Source organism: Erigeron canadensis, chromosome 7 (genome assembly GCF_010389155.1).
Source record: "Erigeron canadensis isolate Cc75 chromosome 7, C_canadensis_v1, whole genome shotgun sequence".
In the NCBI taxonomy this organism is placed as follows: Eukaryota; Viridiplantae; Streptophyta; class Magnoliopsida; order Asterales; family Asteraceae; genus Erigeron; species Erigeron canadensis.
In genome coordinates, this window is record NC_057767.1 from 35,456,401 (window position 1) to 35,475,314 (window position 18,914).

Here is an 18,914-nt window from a genome sequence, read left to right on the forward strand (position 1 = left end):
AATCGTCATAACTATCAAGTGGATGACAAAAGTAAAATTCAAAAAGAAGGGAAAGTGAAAATAGGAAGTAGCCATAAGCCCAAAAGCCATAGGATACTTCTTACATACTTACACTTGCACAGTTAGCACATAGAAAGTTTAGCCCATTAACTCAATATCAGGCTAATTATTATCAGTGGAATATACTCGTATACCATTGATTTGCTGAATTATTCTTAGGGGCAGTTTGGTTCACATAATATTTTTGATGGAATTGGAATTTATCAAAAAAGTTAAAATTTAAAAGTAAAAAAATATATGTTGTGTTTGGTTGACGGAATTCATTGGAATTTAGTTAAAAGAATTCAAATATAAATTATGTAAAATGACAAAACTAACCTTTATTCATTTTATTATAATAAATTCTTCATTATATAAAAGTAAATAATAATAATAACAATAATAATAATAATAATAAATATAGATATAGATATAACCTCACAGATACACTTTCTTTCCACAACCACCACCCATCCCTACCCTCCCATTATCTTCTCCATATGAATACCACTTACCACAACGGGTTGGTGGTAACATGAATAAGCAACAAATCAACGATGGTACACAAAGTATAATAATAATAATAACATTAATAATAGAAATATATTACTAATAATAATAATCAGGTGGTGGCACCATGAATAAGCAACAACAGTCGCTGTTTTGATGAACAGGGGCGTTTAATTTGACGACGTCGACAGTGTTTTAATCACCGGTGATGGCAGGGAGGTAATAGGTCAGTCAGTCGAGTGGTTGTTGTTGGTTGGGGGCGACACATCGCCCAATGTCGACAGTGTTTTAATCACCGGCGCTGGCTACCGTGGCGACGGGGACTTAATAGGTCAGTCGAGTTGTTGTTGGTGGTGGTGGTTGTTGACGGCACAACTCTGACCGTCGACAGAATTTCAAAGAAGTTTGTATTGTTTGTGGGCTTTTTTGTCAAATTGTTCCAATTCCATTGGAATTCAAAACTTTCCATTGGTTTATTGAAAGAATTGTGAATTATTTGTTTTAAGAAATTTGAAAGAAAGTTTTGAATTCCAATTCCATTATTTTTCCAACCAAACAAGTAAATAAATGAAATTCAAATTCCAATTACATTGAATTCTTAAGAATTCCATGAACCAAACACCCCCTTAGAAGTAATAAAGATAAGTACATGTACTAACCATAGTCCATAGTGGTCCTGAACTAATCAAGATTCAAGAATTCAAGATAACAAAGTTAATACATCAAAATTAAAATCATCTATTTATTGTTCTAAAAATAATCTAAATAGATCCCGTCAGTATTTATGAGTTTCAGGTAGTGTTCTCGTCATTTTAATTTTTTCTATAAAAATATTTATGGTATAAGTACAACTTTTTAAAATATATCTAATTTATCACCCTTAATAAATTTGGAACTAATATATATATATATAAGTAATAGAGGGAACCCTAGCCCCGGTATCACAATTGGATACCCATCCACTCATCCCGTATGAGTTATATGATGCCGGTACAATACCTCCATTCTAATCCTCACATGATCTGGGTACCCCGAAGGATCAAACCCGCGTATTTAAACTTCACATGTGGGTTAGGCTTCATTGGTAACAGATACCTTAAAGGAATTATTTTTTTGCCAAGCGAGGGATCGAACCATTAATTCTTTTATATACTTATAAATTTTAATCACTCATTTTAGTCCATCACATATCAATCAAACAATGTTTAATCTTAACAATTAGTTCCACCATAAATTGATATTTTTAACCATACACTCACATGATACAAACCATTAATAATTTTACCTTATACAAATCAACTAGTGGCGAATTAAAACATGAGTTATGACTATGACTACCACTATTTATCGATGACTACCAAATATAGCTGCTTTATTTACAGTATATTTTTTGGACTGAAATACATTTTTTATTTACTATACATACATAATATTACAATTAGATAGATAGATACATACGTACTCCAAAGTTTATGTAAAGCTCGAATTAAACAAACGTATTTTACTAAAACTGAAACTAATCTTTTGACTTTTAGCAGAAATCAAACTCAACAAAATCAGGAGAGAGGCATACTTTTACCAAACATAAAAACACACATCTCCTTCAATCAAATTCTTCCAAGTCAAACCAACCTATAACACACACACACACAATATTACTTACACGCAATCATCAAATAAAATAATAATAAAAATAACTTCCGATTACTCAATCGGATGATCATAGTTGATAGGTTAAAGTCATCAGCTACGGCGGAGGTGACGGTGACGGTAACGGTAACGGTAACGGCGACGGCAGCTGATGAAGAAAGTAAAAGGAAAAGTAAACAATCACGGCGGAGGATTGTTACCTAATTCGTTGAAGATTATATCTTCGTGTATTAAAACTGTTTCTACTAATGCTAGCACCGTCGTTCGTACCGCCGGTGCTTCCGTCGCTGCTTCTGTTTCTGCTTCTTCTGCTGATGATCACAGAGATCAGGTGTTCTTATATATATATATATTTGTGTGTGTGTATATATACATATGTATATGTGTATATATATAACATGAACTGATATGTATTCTGATTGATTTTAACTACTTTTTTATGTTAAAACTTAGCTCATGTTGTGTTTATTATAAAGCTATAGAATGGTACACTATGCCTTAGCGTTTTTATGTTTGTTAGTTATAGTCATCAATTGATGTACTGTTTATGTATAATAGTGCAATAGGATGATACATTATGTCTTTACGTCATTATGACTCCGCATTTTCATTAAGTGATTTGAGAATCTACGAGTCCATTTTATGGTGTTTCTGGAACAATAGAATGATGTAGTATCTATTAGTGTTAGAATAATTATGTGCAATTAATCCAATTTTGAATTGATTCAAGAACTTACTAGTTCGTTTTATGACGTTTCTGCATAATACAATAGAATGATATACTGTCTTAGAGGCTGGACAATGTTAGTGTAAATTAAATCCGTAAACGTATAATACAGGATTTAAACGTTGGATGATGATGTATAGTTTTTATTTCCAGTTATGAAGTGATTCAAGAACTTACTAGTTTGTTTTATGACGTTTCTGCATAATAGAATGATATACTATGTCTTAAAGGCTGGACAATATTAGTGTACATTAAATCCATAAATGTACAATACAGGATTTAAACATTCGATGATGATGTATAGTTTTTATTTCCTGTAACTTTTTTTTTTAAATTGCATTACTGAGAGAATAATGAAAGTTGAATATTGATAAAGAAGGCTCCATGGTCACAAAAGCAATAGTTACCAGGATCTATGAATAGAATGATGGGAGAGACCAGTCACTCACACATAGAGCAGGGTGCATCGTCACCCGTTGAGAAGTGCCTTGTAGAAGGCAAATTTAACGTTTCTTAGTAAAGTTATTAATTGCTTATAAAAACTTGTTATTTACAATATTTCCATAATAGAAGATGTTAAAAAGCTCCTATATCATCTTAAGCTATTGTGTCAAAGTCTTCCTTTTATCTAGTTCACAAAAGTCAATGGTGTTATTCTTGTGACCAAAAGCTTAACGCATGTAGCATTGAACTAATGTTTACTGAAAACTGTATTGGTTTTGGTGAATGATAGTATTTTTATTACCACATAATGATAGTCCAATCGTTGACTTTTGTAATAAGTCTTTATGGTCTCACTTGTTTTTACTTGCACGTGCATGAACGATTGCTAACTTATATTTTTATTATAAAAAGGTAATATGGGCTGGCTTCGATAGATTAGAAATCAGTCCTGCTTCCTTCAGACATCTACTATTACTTGGTTATCAGACTGGCTTTCAAGTGATTGATGTTGAGGATGCTTCTAGTTTTAAGGAGCTTGTATCAAAGCGTGATGGACCTGTAACTTTCTTACAGTTGTTGCATATTCCTGCAAAGTCCGAGGACAATGAGAAGTTCCTACAGTTACATCCGTTACTATTGGCTGTTGTTGGTGATGAAGCCACTCAGTCCAGGCTAGGTCAAAATCGAGCCTACTTTAGCGCATCGGGTAGGGATGGTTCAAGTTTGTCTCAATCAGGAGCCTCTGTGGATTCTCCTACTGCTGTGCGGTTCTATTCTCTGCGGTCGAACTGTTATGTGAAGGTTATTAGATTCAGATCAGCTGTTCTTATGGTCAGATGTAGTCCTTTGGTGGTTGCTGTGGGTCTTGAAAATGAGGTAAGATGCCTAGTCTTTTATAATTCTTTACATATGCCAAGTTTCATGACTGATATCCGTAGAGCAAATTGTATTTATGTATTAGATTTGGATCATCTCATGCTGTAGCCATCCTGAGAAGTCATGTTCCCTCACATACAAAAAGTAGATAATATTGAGGACCTACATTTTTTTTTTAAATCAAGGGCCCACTTTTTTTGCATGTGAGGGAAGATGACCTCCAAAGTTGGCTTCAACATGAGAGAATACCTATGCATAACAAAGTAACCAACGGTAGTTCAATTTCAATTGTATGTAACCAACATATTACTTTTTACAACTTTGATCTAGTTACTTTGTATAGGTTACTGGTCACACGTCAACGTTTCTGGCCGGTTTGTTTAAGATGTTGTGCCTGGAAACCTGGTAACTTAGATTATCTTATAAACCAAAGAAGTTTAACCTTAAATGGTTTGACAAATCTGGTTGCCTTAAGCAGGAAGGTTTATAAACATATATTACCAATCTATGTGTTTTGGCCTCTGTATTACAGTATTCTGACTTTTGTAATTGTGTATTTATATAAATATAATGGAAATCGAATAGCTATACTCTAACTAGTCTTCTCTTTATTTCTATGTGCTAATAGTCATATCTCCAATTTATGACAGATACACTGCATAGATGCGGTCACACTTGAGAATAGGTTTACAGTTCCCACGTATACGGTTCCTCGATCTGGAGGACAAGGAGTGGTTGGAGTTAACTTTGGGTATGGTCCATTGGCAGTGGGTCCGCGGTGGCTAGCATATGCTTCAAACAAACTGCTTGTATCGAACACGGGCCACTTAAGTCCAAAGAACCTTACTCCGGGTATAAGCCCATCCACCTCACCCAGCAATGGTTCTTTGGTGGCTCGTTATGCCATGGAATCAAGCAAACAGTTAGCTGCAGGAATAATCAGCCTCGGTGATAAGGGGTATAAAACGTTCTCTAGGTACTATCCGGAAATGCTCCAAGACCATCCAGATTCTCCTACATCAAAACCATCCTGGAAAGTTAGGAATGCTTCTTCTGAAATAGATAATGCTGGAATGGTCAGTTCTTTGTGGCATTTTTTTTAGATTGTACCATTAGTCATTATTTGGATTTGTGAAGTCTAATTATCTTTCCAGGTTTGTTTTTTAGCTAAATGAGGCATAAAAAAACAAAAAAAAAAACGAAACGTATAATGTTAGTGAACGTGCTAATCAGATAATTATTAAGAAACTAGAACTTATGCATGGGTTTGTGTGGTTTTTGGTTGATGAGTATGTAAAGAAGGAATGAATATCATCTCTAATTGGAGTGTTTGGTTGAACTTACGGTTATAAATATGGCAATGAAATGATAAAGTTGGGAATTGTTCAAACTTGCCCAGGGGGTCGGGTTAGGAAACTAATTCCCTTTGTGGAAAATATATATGAACACTGGATGAGAAACTTCTGACATGATTAAGGCTAAACTGGAGATTTTTTTAGCACCAGAAAGTGACTGACACAGGGATGATGGATACCGAATTATAACTATATAAGCAGTTTTAATGTTAATGAATATCTTCCAAAAGGTCTCTGGCCTAGTGGTATTAGTTGTTGTCCATCAATCGAGGGGTTGTGGGTTCAACTCTCACGTTAACTGCTTTATACAGTAGGGTGGTGAGGAGAGTAAGTCTTTGCCTTTCAAAAGTTTGTGATTTTTTTCTGCAAAATCTACTTGTTGCAGTGTTGATATTAATGAATATATCAGATTATTGAATTGATCCAATGTAGGTACCATACTTATATCTTTGATAGAAAAGCTCCTGGATTTCCTAATTTTATAATCGGTGCAGGTCATAGTGAAGGATGTTGTTTCAAAAGCTGTTATATCACAGTTTAGGGCTCACTCAAGTCCACTGTCTGCTTTATGTTTTGATCCAAGTGGGACCCTTCTGGTTACAGCCTCGATACATGGTAATAACGTTAATATCTTCCGAATTATGTCTTGTACCCGCACCAGTTCTAGCAATCAAATTCATGATTGGAATTCCTCACATGTCCTTCTTTACAAGCTTCACCGTGGCATAACATCAGCTGTAAGTATACATCTACACCTCAATACTTTTTTTTGCTTGTTGGTGGCACATGTGTCCCCTTTACCTATAAACCAGTCAATTTGGTTGTATATTATTTTTTAATGGGTAATATGGGTATATTCAAAAAGATAGCTAAATAAACAGGTTAAACAAGTTGAAAGTTGCCCACAATGTGTATTCACATTCTTGCAGCATCGTCAATTTTATATTTTTATCTAAAATTTTTAATAATGATCATGTTAAAGTAGCCTTTGTAATTATCTTTTAATACATTAACTATGCGTAAAGGTTTAAAGAATGGACAGAAAAAGTATTTGCATGTCAACCTAAGCCGGTTTGACCCATACTTAATTCACCCGTCGTTCCAAATCTGTATATTCTTCTAATCTTCCTTTCCCTTGTGAACATACAATACCACGTGATTTCCAACTTTGTAGCTTCATTTTATATGATTGACAGGTTATCCAAGACATAAGCTTTAGTCGCGACTGTCAGTGGATTTCTGTTGTTTCATCCAAAGGGACTTGTCATGTGTTTGTTCTATCACCATTCGGTGGCGACGTGGGCTATCGTTCTCAAGGGCTCCAAATTCAGGCTATCAGCCGGGTTCGATCTCTGCCATGGTGGTCTACTCCCTCATTTGTTATGGACGATCAAATGTTTCCACCTCCACCCCCGCTTACACTTTCTGTAGTGGGCAGGTTAAAGAATAACAGTTCAGGATTTCTTAATTCTGTTAGCAATGCTGCTTCTTTTGTGGGAAAAACAATTATACCCTCTGGTGCTGTTGCCGCTGTTTTCCATAATTCCATGACCTGCCGTAATCAGGATGTTTCTAAAAAGGTTAATTCCTTGGAAAATCTCTTAGTTTATACTCCATCTGGATATGTAATTCAATATGAACTTTTGCCTTCAATGGGAATCCAACATATTGATGTTGGTTCAAGAAACTCAGTTTCATATCAAACTGGCCACGAGGAATTGGGTGTGAAGTTTGAATCTCGGCAATGGTGGCTTGTGTGCCGAAGATTGGATTCTCCAGAAAGGGAGGAATGTGTTTCAACTACCTCTGACCCTAGTGACAGTGTCTATGTGGGAGGTCAATCGCTGGTCATAAGTGATTCCATGTTAAATGATAGATCCCATTGGTTTCTGTCTAATGCCGAGGTCCAAATACATTCTGGGAGATTACCTTTGTGGCAGAGTACCAAGGTATATATTTTCACGTAGATGTTCTATTTGAGATTTGGTAGAGGTGGCACCATGGATGGGGAGGGAACTGGTCAAAATGAGTAGCTTTTAACTCATGTAAAAATGGGCCAGGACGACTGTCCAAGTAGTTTTTTTTTTTACCTGTTTTTAGTGCAATAAATGATAATTGCATTACATATGATTTTAAAATTGTAATGAAATTTTTATCTTATTTGTTTGAATAAATACTTCAGTTCCATTTAAAATCTGGTTGAGGTGGCTAGTGGCTACATGGATAGGGAGGGAACTGATCCAAGCAAACAACTTCAATTCAGATGAAAATGGGTCATGCGATTTGCCAACTAATTTTTTGACCATCTTTTAGTTCAATAAATAATAATTGCATAAAATGTGATTCTAAAATCTTTGTTGTATAAATTTTATGTTTATTTGTTTGAATAAATCAATATAATGATTAATGATATTGGGAACATTTGAGAAACACTTTAAACCCATATGACCTTTTAATCCAAATTAACTAGATCTCATGTGAATCACTTCAAGTGCCACCTCTGCTATTTGATGTTGATCCATAGCTTTGTTTTTGGTCCAGGTGCATTTCTACGTTATGAGATCTGCGAACGTGGAAGAATTTGCATGTGGAAAGGCTCACATTGAGAACATTCCATGTTATGAAGTTGACATAAGAAAAAAGGATTTGTTGCCTGTTTTTGACCATTTCAACAAGGATGACAGGTGATGTCTTGAACCCCATTGTCTTTATTGTGATTCCTATGTTTTTCTACTCGTAATCATCTCATGGCTGGATTTTCTTGCTATAATCGGTTTTAAGTCATAAATGCCGAGTACTTCCCCATGCACGTCCCCCAAAAATTGCAACATTTCCTCGAAGATTTAGATTAAAAAAGTCAAGTATTTGTCCATTAGCGCCATTGTAATTATATTGGTAATGTTGATCTGGTCCGACACGGTTCTTCTATATTTGTGAACAGTGTTTTAGATATCTGACAAATAGTCAAACAATTTCTTTAAACTATATTTGGGGTCTTGGTGTGGCAATTTGGTTTATGTTTTCTATATTAATTGGTATTGATAAAATTAAGAATTTAGCTAATAAGAAAGCCAGTCAAAGGGCTTAAAATTCCCCTAGTATCTTGAGCGGTCTCAAAGTACCAGAATATTTATTAGAAAATTGGATTAATCATCTTCAATATAATCTGTATCAACTATACTTGCAATTCTATAGAAATGGGCAAAAATGTTGTGGTCAGTCAACACAACCATTTTGACCCTAAGAATGGAAGTATCCTGCAACTGTCAGTCTGTCATGCGACATCTACAAGGGTGATAACAGTGTTAACAAAGGTTGCAATTTATCAATTATCAATGTTTATTGAATTTATGATTTTTGGAATTTGAGTAAATGGTTCATGACTAATAGACCTGTGCATGGACAGTCGGATTAAATATTTGTTCGGTCTTGTTCCTGTTTTGACTTTCATGTTCACTTCTTTCCACAGAGCCTGTTCTGTCAGAAAAAGTTTTGGTACCTCATCCGTGGAGTCCAGTCAATTTAGAGAGAAAGTTAGTGATGAATCCGTCATCTATCTTTCAAAGCCAGCATCGATTAGCTCCACGGAAAGCTCAGATGGAGGTATAATGATAGATAAATTTTGTGATCAATGATTATTGACTTATGGTTTGAACTTTCCATCAAACGTCGCATAAGATTAAGCAAAATTGCATGTAAAAGTTTCATATGGTGCTTCCATATGCTTTGTCCTCTTTTTGTTTTATCTAAATAGAAGTTATGAATGAGATCAATATCTTGGTTTTCTAGGTAATAGCTCAAACACAGGTCAGGTAATTCCTTAGTATGAGTCAAAAATGAGTTGTTTTAGATTAACATTTTTGGGACTGTAAGCATTTGAATAAGATTCATAGGACTTGTAACCAGTTTGATCTGTTCAAATCTTCTATTTATTTTGTTCTTCTACCCTTTAGAGATTAAAATGAAAAGGACCTAATTAACCCATTTTTAGTTAAATCAAGTTGATATTGCCAGCTTCTACTGCCTTTTAAGTTTCTGTGAATTCTAACTCAGAGGTTCTGTATCAGAACAAGCCTTTTGGTTTTTGTTTCACGCCTCTTTTGCTTACTTGGTTCACTAATTTTTTTTTTATCTTTATTGCAACTGGTTTTTCAGGGTCATCCCGAAGGATCGAGAATTTGCTTGATCTTGATCCAGTGAATTCTGAAAAGTATATAATACCCACAAATCATACTCTGAACGAACTATATATTGAAAGGAAAACCTGTATTAGTCCGCCCTTATTACACCCAAATCTGACAGAAACATCAATTTCCCCTGGCAAGCTTTACAACACTAACACTATTCATCTGGACCATAACAGTACAATGAGCTCCCCATTGTTAAGTGCTGACCATTTTGATATCAAGGAATTGCCTCGCCCATCCCTGTCCCCAGAAAAGCCAGTAGATTTTGAGGGGTGTTTTCAAGAGGGTTGTTATAAGGCGGTTGAACCTGAGGGTGGCTACAAGCTTACCGGAGGTTCATTTGATTATGGTGAAACTGATGGAAATCATTTTGAGAGGGAAATCTCAGAGAATGATGGGGAGGAGGATGAATTACTTGGTGGCATGTTTGACCTTTATGAAGAAGGTATGTCCATATTTTGACTTTTGTGATCAAACTAATTATTACTTGAAATGGTAGTTTTTAACCAAATTATTTGATTTAGGAAAAGTTTTACTTCGTATGGATCAGATGGTTCAGATAGATCCTATCTAAAAGGGATTGGGTTGAAGTAGCCTGAAGTATGTCTTTATCAATAAAAGTTGTAACGATCTCCTAAATCGTTTGACTCAAATTCTCGGGTTCAGATTATAATTACAATAATATTGTTTCTTTAAACCACACATTCATTATTTATAAGACTATAAAAATCTGGATCAAACCAATTATTACTTTGCAAAGGATTCACCAATTTCCACCCAGTTTTGTTCAAATGGGTCATTTTGGTTGACTTTGCCCCAAAGGGGTAAAATTAAACTATTCATGATTTCAAATCACTTTAATATATGTCAATAACAGATTATTGCTTTATCGTATAATATACATCAATTATCTATAAATTGGACAAAAAAAAAGTGTCGACAAGATCCTACAATTTCTGACATTCCCCTAAAAATTTAGCTAGCTTAACTGCTACTTAAGTTGTCCAATCCTGCCCATTTTGACATCTGTACTTCCCAATTTCTTAGCTGGGAGTTATATCCTTCTATTTTATTATCATTTGTAAGAATTTAGCCTGTTTGACCACAAAAGTCCACGTAAACCTAATAACATCATGCAACAGGTTGATTCATTGCAAGATGCATTCAAATTCATCGATGGCTGCTCCATGGCTTTGATCGATCTTTGTAAGATCAAGTCAGAACATTGTATCATTGTAGGTGATAATTTCTCTCTCATCTCGTGTATATTTGTGAATAAAATGACAGTTTTTATGGTTAAGGTGGGTTTGGTATATGTTGAAGGGGGATGAGGTTTATTTGATTTCCTCCATGCACTGAACTTTCTATCTAGTTGGCTTGTTTAGATGTGATCAGTGTGAAAGTTCTTTACAAAATGTATAAAGTAAACCTGTATATATATTCTACTTAGAAAGAAAAGAAATTTAAATGAATATCTTTGTTAGGAGCATTTTGTATGTCTTTAGGTATAATGAACATCAATATTTGAGGCGCCAGAAAAGGTGGGTTATCAGTTAGGGTTCGAGTCAAAATGAGTGAAGCTTTTAGTATGAATCTGAATGAGCCAGTTTAACCTTGGTTTTGGTTAATCCGACAACACCTTATGCATTTCTTTTCTTAATAAAATAATTGGTGTATGATACAAGATTGTCGTAAACTATTTCATTAATAGGATTCTATAAAATCCTAGTGGTACCGTCATCATGTGACCACATGGGCCTACAGATGAAAGCTAGAGATCACAAATTTAAAACTTGTCAAAAGCAAGTGGAGAAACTATATCTTGTGATCTCATGTGTAAGGATGGTGACTTACCGGATATAAGTTTTATTCGGTGTGCGTTCTGGGTATCAAAACGGTACTTGAGACCCAAGATTCCACCCATTTACTTTTTCTTTTTTTTTTCTATATCTTATAGAAGCCTTTTCATGCAATCATTTTTCCTTTTTAAGACAATACTCCTAGTTTTACTCTTTTGACCCGTTCCAAATATAGCATAGAACCCAAACTTAGGTGAGTAGCTCGAAAATACCAATCCTATTGTCATAGACTCATAGTTGATAATTTGGCAGATTTATAGCTCGAAAATACCCCTTGTAATCAAGAGTAATGAATAATAATGCATACCAAATTACCAAGTGATCATAGATTTATAGGTACGTCGTTGCTAATGCATGGGTCCCACATGCGATATGGGTTTACCCAATATGGCCCGGATTTGATCTTTGGCCATAACATGTTGAGGGTATTGTAAGAGATTTTTGTGTTGTGGTAAAATCACCACAGGGTCGAGGTGTTTCTTTCAAAATATCTTTCATCCAGAGTAATGATATATAGGCTTAAACTGTGTTCTCGAGTTTTTTTTTAAAGGAAAGGGAAAGAAGAGAAGAGAGGTGAATGGAAGAGAAGGGGTGGATTTTTCTTCCTTCCAAATCATCCCAAAAGTGGAAGGAAAAAATTATAACCAAAATGTATTGATTTCTCCTTCCAACTCCTTTCCTTTCTTTTCTTTTCTTCTCTTTAATAAAACTCAAGAACACAAATATTTTAAAAAACCTTCATGTTCCCTTCCTTTCTCTTCAAACAAAAACTCAAGAACACGGCATTAAAGTTTATGAGGAAGGGTTAGTTAAGAACCCTTGAAAAATAAAGAACGCGGGAACAATTATAGGCATTCATTTTCTTCAATTTTCTCTCTCTTCTATAAAATAAGAAAATTCATTCAAAATGTTTTATCTCATAAACCGTAAATCGTTAGATAAAAAAAATATAGGTAGTTTTAAAATTTCGTCCTCTTTAATTAGAAATGCAATTCGATATACTTTTGCCGACTTTTTAATTTTTGTTTTTTTTTCATTGTACTTGTGTACCTACACATGTATAGGATTTTTGTTTTCACATGTAAATTTGTAAATGGTCATCTGTACACAACAATCAAGGTTAAGGGTGGAGTCCATCAATCCATGGTGCCATGGTGTCTAAGTGCAGAGTCCGACAGTCCATGACGGAGCCGTTAGGTAGATCACTCATGACCTATCACTCTTTATGACCTATCACCCTCTATGACCTATCACATTATGACCTATCACCCCCAACAGCTACCCTTTATGAATTTCTTTAAGGGTGAAGCCCGTTCCGAATCACAGTTTTCGTTCAACCTACACATGTGTAGGTTATGGGTAAGTATCAAAAAGAAAACGAAATTTAAAAAGTTGTCACAAGTATATCGAATCGCATCTCTAATGAGAGAGTATGAAATTTTAAGACTACCCATACTTTTTTTCCATTTAACGATTTACGGTTTGTGAGATAAAACATTCTGAATGATTTAGATGAATTTTCATTTTTAATTGAAGATAAAAAAAATATGTAAAAAATGTGGTATAAAATTATTCTCGTGTTATTTTTTATTTGTGAATTTTCAATATAACTCACCCTAAAAGTTCATATGTTTAAACATGCTTAATTGCTTAATCAATTCAAATATTTACGTATCTTTTTTACGAGTATTACATAGTAATGTTGTAACAGATTATTATTTTCTTAGAAGTATCTATTTCCGTATTTCACAAGCAAGCATAGCAAACCGCTGGCTGAAAAAATGTATTAGACAGATAATAAGAATTTAGAAAGATGTAAGTGTTAGTTGACCAACCTAACAGTCAAAAAAGATAATGCTCAAAAAGGATTAATGTATCATTATTAAAGTTGGTTGAACTTAAAGAATGCAGTAATTACTACCAACTTCACGAGCTTTTCTTCAATCAATGCATGTGTTGTGAAGTGATATCTTTTAGTAGATTTTCTTTCAAAAGGCCTTTTTGTAAACTAGTATATTCCTTTAGTGATAAGTTCTAAATTGCAACATAAAGATGTTTTAAGTTAAAACCATTTCTTTCTTCAGAAATTTGTAAAACTACCTCGAAAATTTTTATCTTTAATTTTATCGAAATAAAACTTACATTTTTTTTCCATTATCTATACTCCTCTATAAAACATATTGGTTTGTTTTATTTTTGAAAATTAAGTACCTTTTTCAGTATTTCGATAATACCATTTTCCTCATTCTCTCTAATCATTACATGCTCTTATCGATCTTCTATCATCCTCCGCCGCCGCCATCCTTTTCCACCGCCTCCCTCGATCTTCACGACCACCTTCCTTTTATATTGTCTTCACCTTTTAGCCACCGTAACACGCGGGTACTATGCCCGTAGTTTAGAAAATGCATCACAAATTCACACTACGATATTCAGAAAACAAAGTATATGATACTTCCACTAAATCTAAATGACGTGTCAATAGAAAGCATCTTACTGAATCTGACCTGCCACCCGAACCTCCCACGTAGGCTTGGACTACCGTTGGTACCACCCGAACCTAACCAAAACAAAATTAATAATTAATAATTTCCATTAAAAAACATACACATACAAAGCAGTTTTCTGACTTCATTTATCAAGCTTTAAAGTACACTTCAACATCATCATCCATCATCTTCTTCTCTGATCTCTCCACCAAAACTTCCCACATTTTCTCATACCAAAACATACACTTCAAGAATAATCTCCCATTTTCCATTTTTACACTTTCTTTTAGATATATTTCATCTGTTTTTCATTGTATATTCCCTTTTATTCACCCTCTTTCCCCTTTTAAGATTCTTAAAAGTTTCTCTATTTCTATTTTTTGTATATAGATAGCTCTTTAGTGTGCTTTATAGTTAGAAGGTTTACAAAAATCTATTTATTCATAGTTTGATATAAGCTTGTGTTTTTTTTAGTGATCTTAATATTATAGTTGGCAAAAAAATTTTTTTGTTACTTATAGTTACTTGTGACAATAAGGATGGAAAAAATGTTAGTATTATTTCTGATAAATATTTTTATATGTATTCATCAAATAAATTTTTCTTTTGCAATATTAGACCCTATAGATTTTTTAGCATTACAATCAATAAAAAAATCTTTACAAGACATGCCCGGATCAAATTATTTTACATCATGGGATTTCACATCCGACCCATGTAACTTCGCCGGAGTTTTTTGCTCTGGCGAAAGAGTCATTTCTTTAAACCTCGGAGACCCACGCGCCGGCGCGCCTGGTCTTTCTGGCCGGATTGACCCAGCCATCGGTAAGTTGACCCAGCTCGCGGAACTCACCATTGTCCCCGGCCGTGTAATGGGTCAACTTCCGGCGACCATTTCTGAGCTTAAAAATCTCCGGTTTATCGGTATCAGTCGTAATTTTATCTCTGGCAAGATTCCGGTGGCATTGAGTCAACTCACTGAGTTAAGAACACTTGATTTGAGTTACAACAACCTCGCCGGAAATATACCCCCGGCGGTCGGAAGTCTACCGGCGTTAACCAACCTTGTTTTATGTCATAATCATTTGTCCGGTTCAATCCCTTCTTTTGTTTCACAAACATTAACCCGGTTGGACCTTAAACACAACAACTTAACCGGTCCGATTGAACCGGGATCACTCCCATCATCTTTACAATATCTTTCCCTTTCTTGGAACCGGTTCAACGGTTCACTAGAATATGTGCTCCCAAATCTAAACCAGCTTAACTATTTAGACTTAAGCTTGAACCGGTTCACAGGTCCAATACCGAGTTGTGTATTTTCGTTCCCAATAACAAATCTTCAACTCGAACGAAATTTATTTTCTGGCCCGGTTCAACCGTTCAATGATGTTTCGATCCCAACTGTTGATCTTAGTCATAATATGTTGTATGGGCAAGTGTCACCATTATTTTCAAAAGTGCAAAATCTTTATTTAAATAATAACCGGTTCACTGGGTCAGTTCCGACTGTCTTAGTGGACCGGTTAACGGGTGGAGATATACAATTGTTATATCTCCAACATAACTATTTAACGGGGGTTCCAATAGATCCAATGGTTGAGATTCCTTTAAGTAGTTCGTTATGTTTACAATATAATTGTATGGTGTTACCGATTCAAACTCCATGCCCGATTGAAGCTGGTACTCAGAAGACCCGACCCACAACACAATGCATGCAATGGAAAGGGTAAATTTGAAATTTTGGCTTATATATTCATTTTATTCATATTTTTTTGATAAAATAATGATATGGTATTTAAAAATATAGAGTAGGTTTTTTTATGGTTATTATTTATTTATTTATTCATTAAAACTATTATCATCTTTAATTCAATTGATTTTTTTTGGTGTATATTTGAAGGGTTCAACTTTTTTACTAGTGTCAATTTCATGTTTTTAGGTGAAAATGTTGCAATGTTTTGTAAAGTTTTTATGGAAAAATGAAATTTTGAGCATATGCAATTTTTGGCACAAGGATATGAATGCTAGTAATTTAGTATGTTGTTCATGACAATTGATGTTCTGGAATAGGTTGCTTATGAGAGGCATATTGTATTGCCATATAACATATAAATTCCATTATATACTATGATCATTATTTGAATGTATGTAAGCATTGTGTGCTCAACCGCACCTGAGCCCGGGACACATGATGCGCGACGGAACTTCCATCGTTACCTTGTTATGATATACAAATCACTTTACTTTGTCTATATATGTTAATTACTATAGTTTATTTTACTCAAATGTCATTAGATTGCTGTTAACTTAATCGAATATAATTGAACTTACAAGATTTTGGACATTTTAAGTGTTGTGCTTGGTTTTATTTTACATGGCTTGAATTCTAATGGCATATATGACAATATCCAGTAACAAATTATCTTAACAAACAAACAACGCTAACAATCACACTGGCAAGGATAACAAAAGATAAAACAAAACACGCCGACTTCTTTAGCGAACCACATCAGAATTATAATATGGAAAATGATAAATTCTTCTAATATATAATATATCATTCTTTTTTTTAATCTCACCCCCTGATTTTCTATATGTCATAATCTTATTAATTAAGAGGATTATTAGGCTAATAATTTAGGAGGATTGATCATTACCCTTATAATACGAGCATGATACCCGCGCGTGCGATGGATATCATGGACGACGGTGGCCAGAGTGTTGGTGATGATGGACGACGACGGTGATTATTCACAGAAATAAAGGGGTGTGTATTGTTTTGGTATATCATAAAAAAGAATATTTTGTGTGTTGTTTTCGAGAAAGAAAGAAAGAATGAAGATAATTTATGTTTTGTTTTAAAGAAAAAAAAAAAGTAAAATCCCATGTCTCAAACTTGTAAATTTTTTAACACCGTCATATAATTTTTAATATGGAGTATAGATAATATAGTATCACACTTTTATACGTTGAAATTGGATTCGAGTTTATCCATGGGTAGATAATATTATATTAGTAGCGAAAGTGTAGCCGAGTAAAACATGTGGGGTTGTTTACAAGGGAGTTAGTGGCAAAGGCATCATGCAGGTTCAATCTGTGCTTTTTGTTTTGTTGTTTTTTACTTTTTTTTGCTACCTTTTGTTTGTTTGTTTTGCTTGAAGAAATGCCTAAAATCTTAAGAATTTGACATGTGGAATGCATTAATTCTCTTTCCTAATCTTGCCCCCTGATTTTTTCACATGTCATCATCTTACAATTAGACACAACTTTAGGCATACCAATTAAGTTAATTTATCATTATCCAGTTTATATATTTGGTATGCAACACGTTTTGGACTAGTGTGCTTACTTATGAGAGTAAAAAAAAAAGAAACAAAAACGGACGCTACTTGCTTCCATTACAACAGGCATCCACATTCGGATGACTCGGAACGCCAGTGGTGTGGTGACCATGACGAAGTAGGACGCCATGTCCTTCACACCAAACCCCACCCCAGCCAGTACCTCTTGCTCTAAATATATCAACATTAATCTCTTTTAAGTCAATACGCTCATATTGTGTTGGGAGCAAAATCAATCTTATTTTATCTTTTATACAAGGGAAATGTTAAATACAGCCCTAATACAACCCTTAGGTCTGTATTTAACGTGCATAAAAAAACTTGTACCTTTCATATTAAAATCTCGCCCCCTAATTTTCATGGTAAATGTACAAACAATTTATGCACCTTAAACATAGCCCTAGAGGTTGTATTTAGCAAACCCCTTTATACAATGACTAAAACATATAATTGATCTTCTTTTAGTCGTTATCTTCACAACCTTACTCATTAGTCGCAACTTTTTCCACATTCAACTATAAAGCAGAAAGAAGTTTTCTGGATTTATCAAATAGTGTGTCAAAATACGTTAAATCTAGAAAATTTACTAGTGAATGTGAATATAGCAATAGATCAATTTTAATATGAACGAGATACGTTACCCGGGCGTTGCCCCGGGAGACATTATATTTATTGTGTTCCGTACTGTATAAAAATTATTACATGCTTTTAGAAATATTATATAGCTCAAAACCTGAGTTGATATTGATTTTTTAATGAGTACAAAAAGTAACTGCTCAGTGCCGCCTTCCGCGGGTTTTGAGCCCCAATACCTCGACGGTGTTTGGGGGAGGTTAAGATGTAGGCAGACCTTACCTCTACCTAAATAGAGAGGCTGCTTCCAGTTTCTACCTAAATGGTAGAAAAGTCCCTCCAACCTTTGCATGGGATGAGGATAGAACCCATGCCTTCTATCTCCAGAGGCAAAGGTGTTTACCACTGATCCAACTAAGAAATTATAAATTAAGAAAAAAATCGACAGTAAAATTTTATATATTATATAAATTGTAAATTATTAATATATTATATAAATTGTAAAAGATAATAAGTATAAAAGTAGAATCTTTAAGATAAAAATACAAACATAATTAAAGCTAACTTCTCAAATCATTGAAAATAGAAAGTAAAACAAAAATAATCCATAATAATAAAACATCAACCGAAATAATATTGAAACTAATAAGTATTGCAAACAAATTTTCCGGAGATGGTTAGGTGTATATATTCAAAACATACACCTACTGTTATCTGTATATATACTATGTAATAATTCACTTGTAATAACATGAGATAATCTTAAAAATGTTACAAACTTAAAAAATGATAATATGCAATTAAAATAAATGATCTTTGTAAACAAATTAAAAACAATTTAAAAGATCAAAACATAATTTG

The 18,914-nt window shown here is 34.1% G+C and overlaps 2 protein-coding genes across 2 annotated transcripts; both read left to right on the forward strand.

Moving 5' to 3' along the window:
- Positions 1 to 2,150: 2,150 nt before the first annotated feature.
- Positions 2,151 to 11,260, forward strand: LOC122608296 (autophagy-related protein 18g). The gene is made up of 9 exons (XM_043781386.1): positions 2,151 to 2,530; positions 3,782 to 4,246; positions 4,897 to 5,322; positions 6,096 to 6,338; positions 6,798 to 7,550; positions 8,143 to 8,285; positions 9,071 to 9,204; positions 9,757 to 10,233; positions 10,931 to 11,260. Exons 1-9 carry the CDS (start codon positions 2,351 to 2,353, stop codon positions 10,933 to 10,935), a joined length of 2,826 nt encoding a protein of 941 aa, XP_043637321.1. The 5' UTR covers positions 2,151 to 2,350; the 3' UTR covers positions 10,936 to 11,260.
- A 3,491-nt stretch (positions 11,261 to 14,751) lies between these two features.
- On the forward strand, positions 14,752 to 16,433 carry LOC122608298 (LRR receptor-like serine/threonine-protein kinase ER1). Its single transcript, XM_043781388.1, has 2 exons — positions 14,752 to 15,865; positions 16,079 to 16,433. The coding sequence occupies exons 1-2, from the start codon at positions 14,805 to 14,807 to the stop codon at positions 16,080 to 16,082; spliced, it is 1,065 nt and encodes a 354-aa protein (XP_043637323.1). The 5' UTR covers positions 14,752 to 14,804; the 3' UTR covers positions 16,083 to 16,433.
- The last annotated feature ends 2,481 nt before the right edge of the window (positions 16,434 to 18,914 follow it).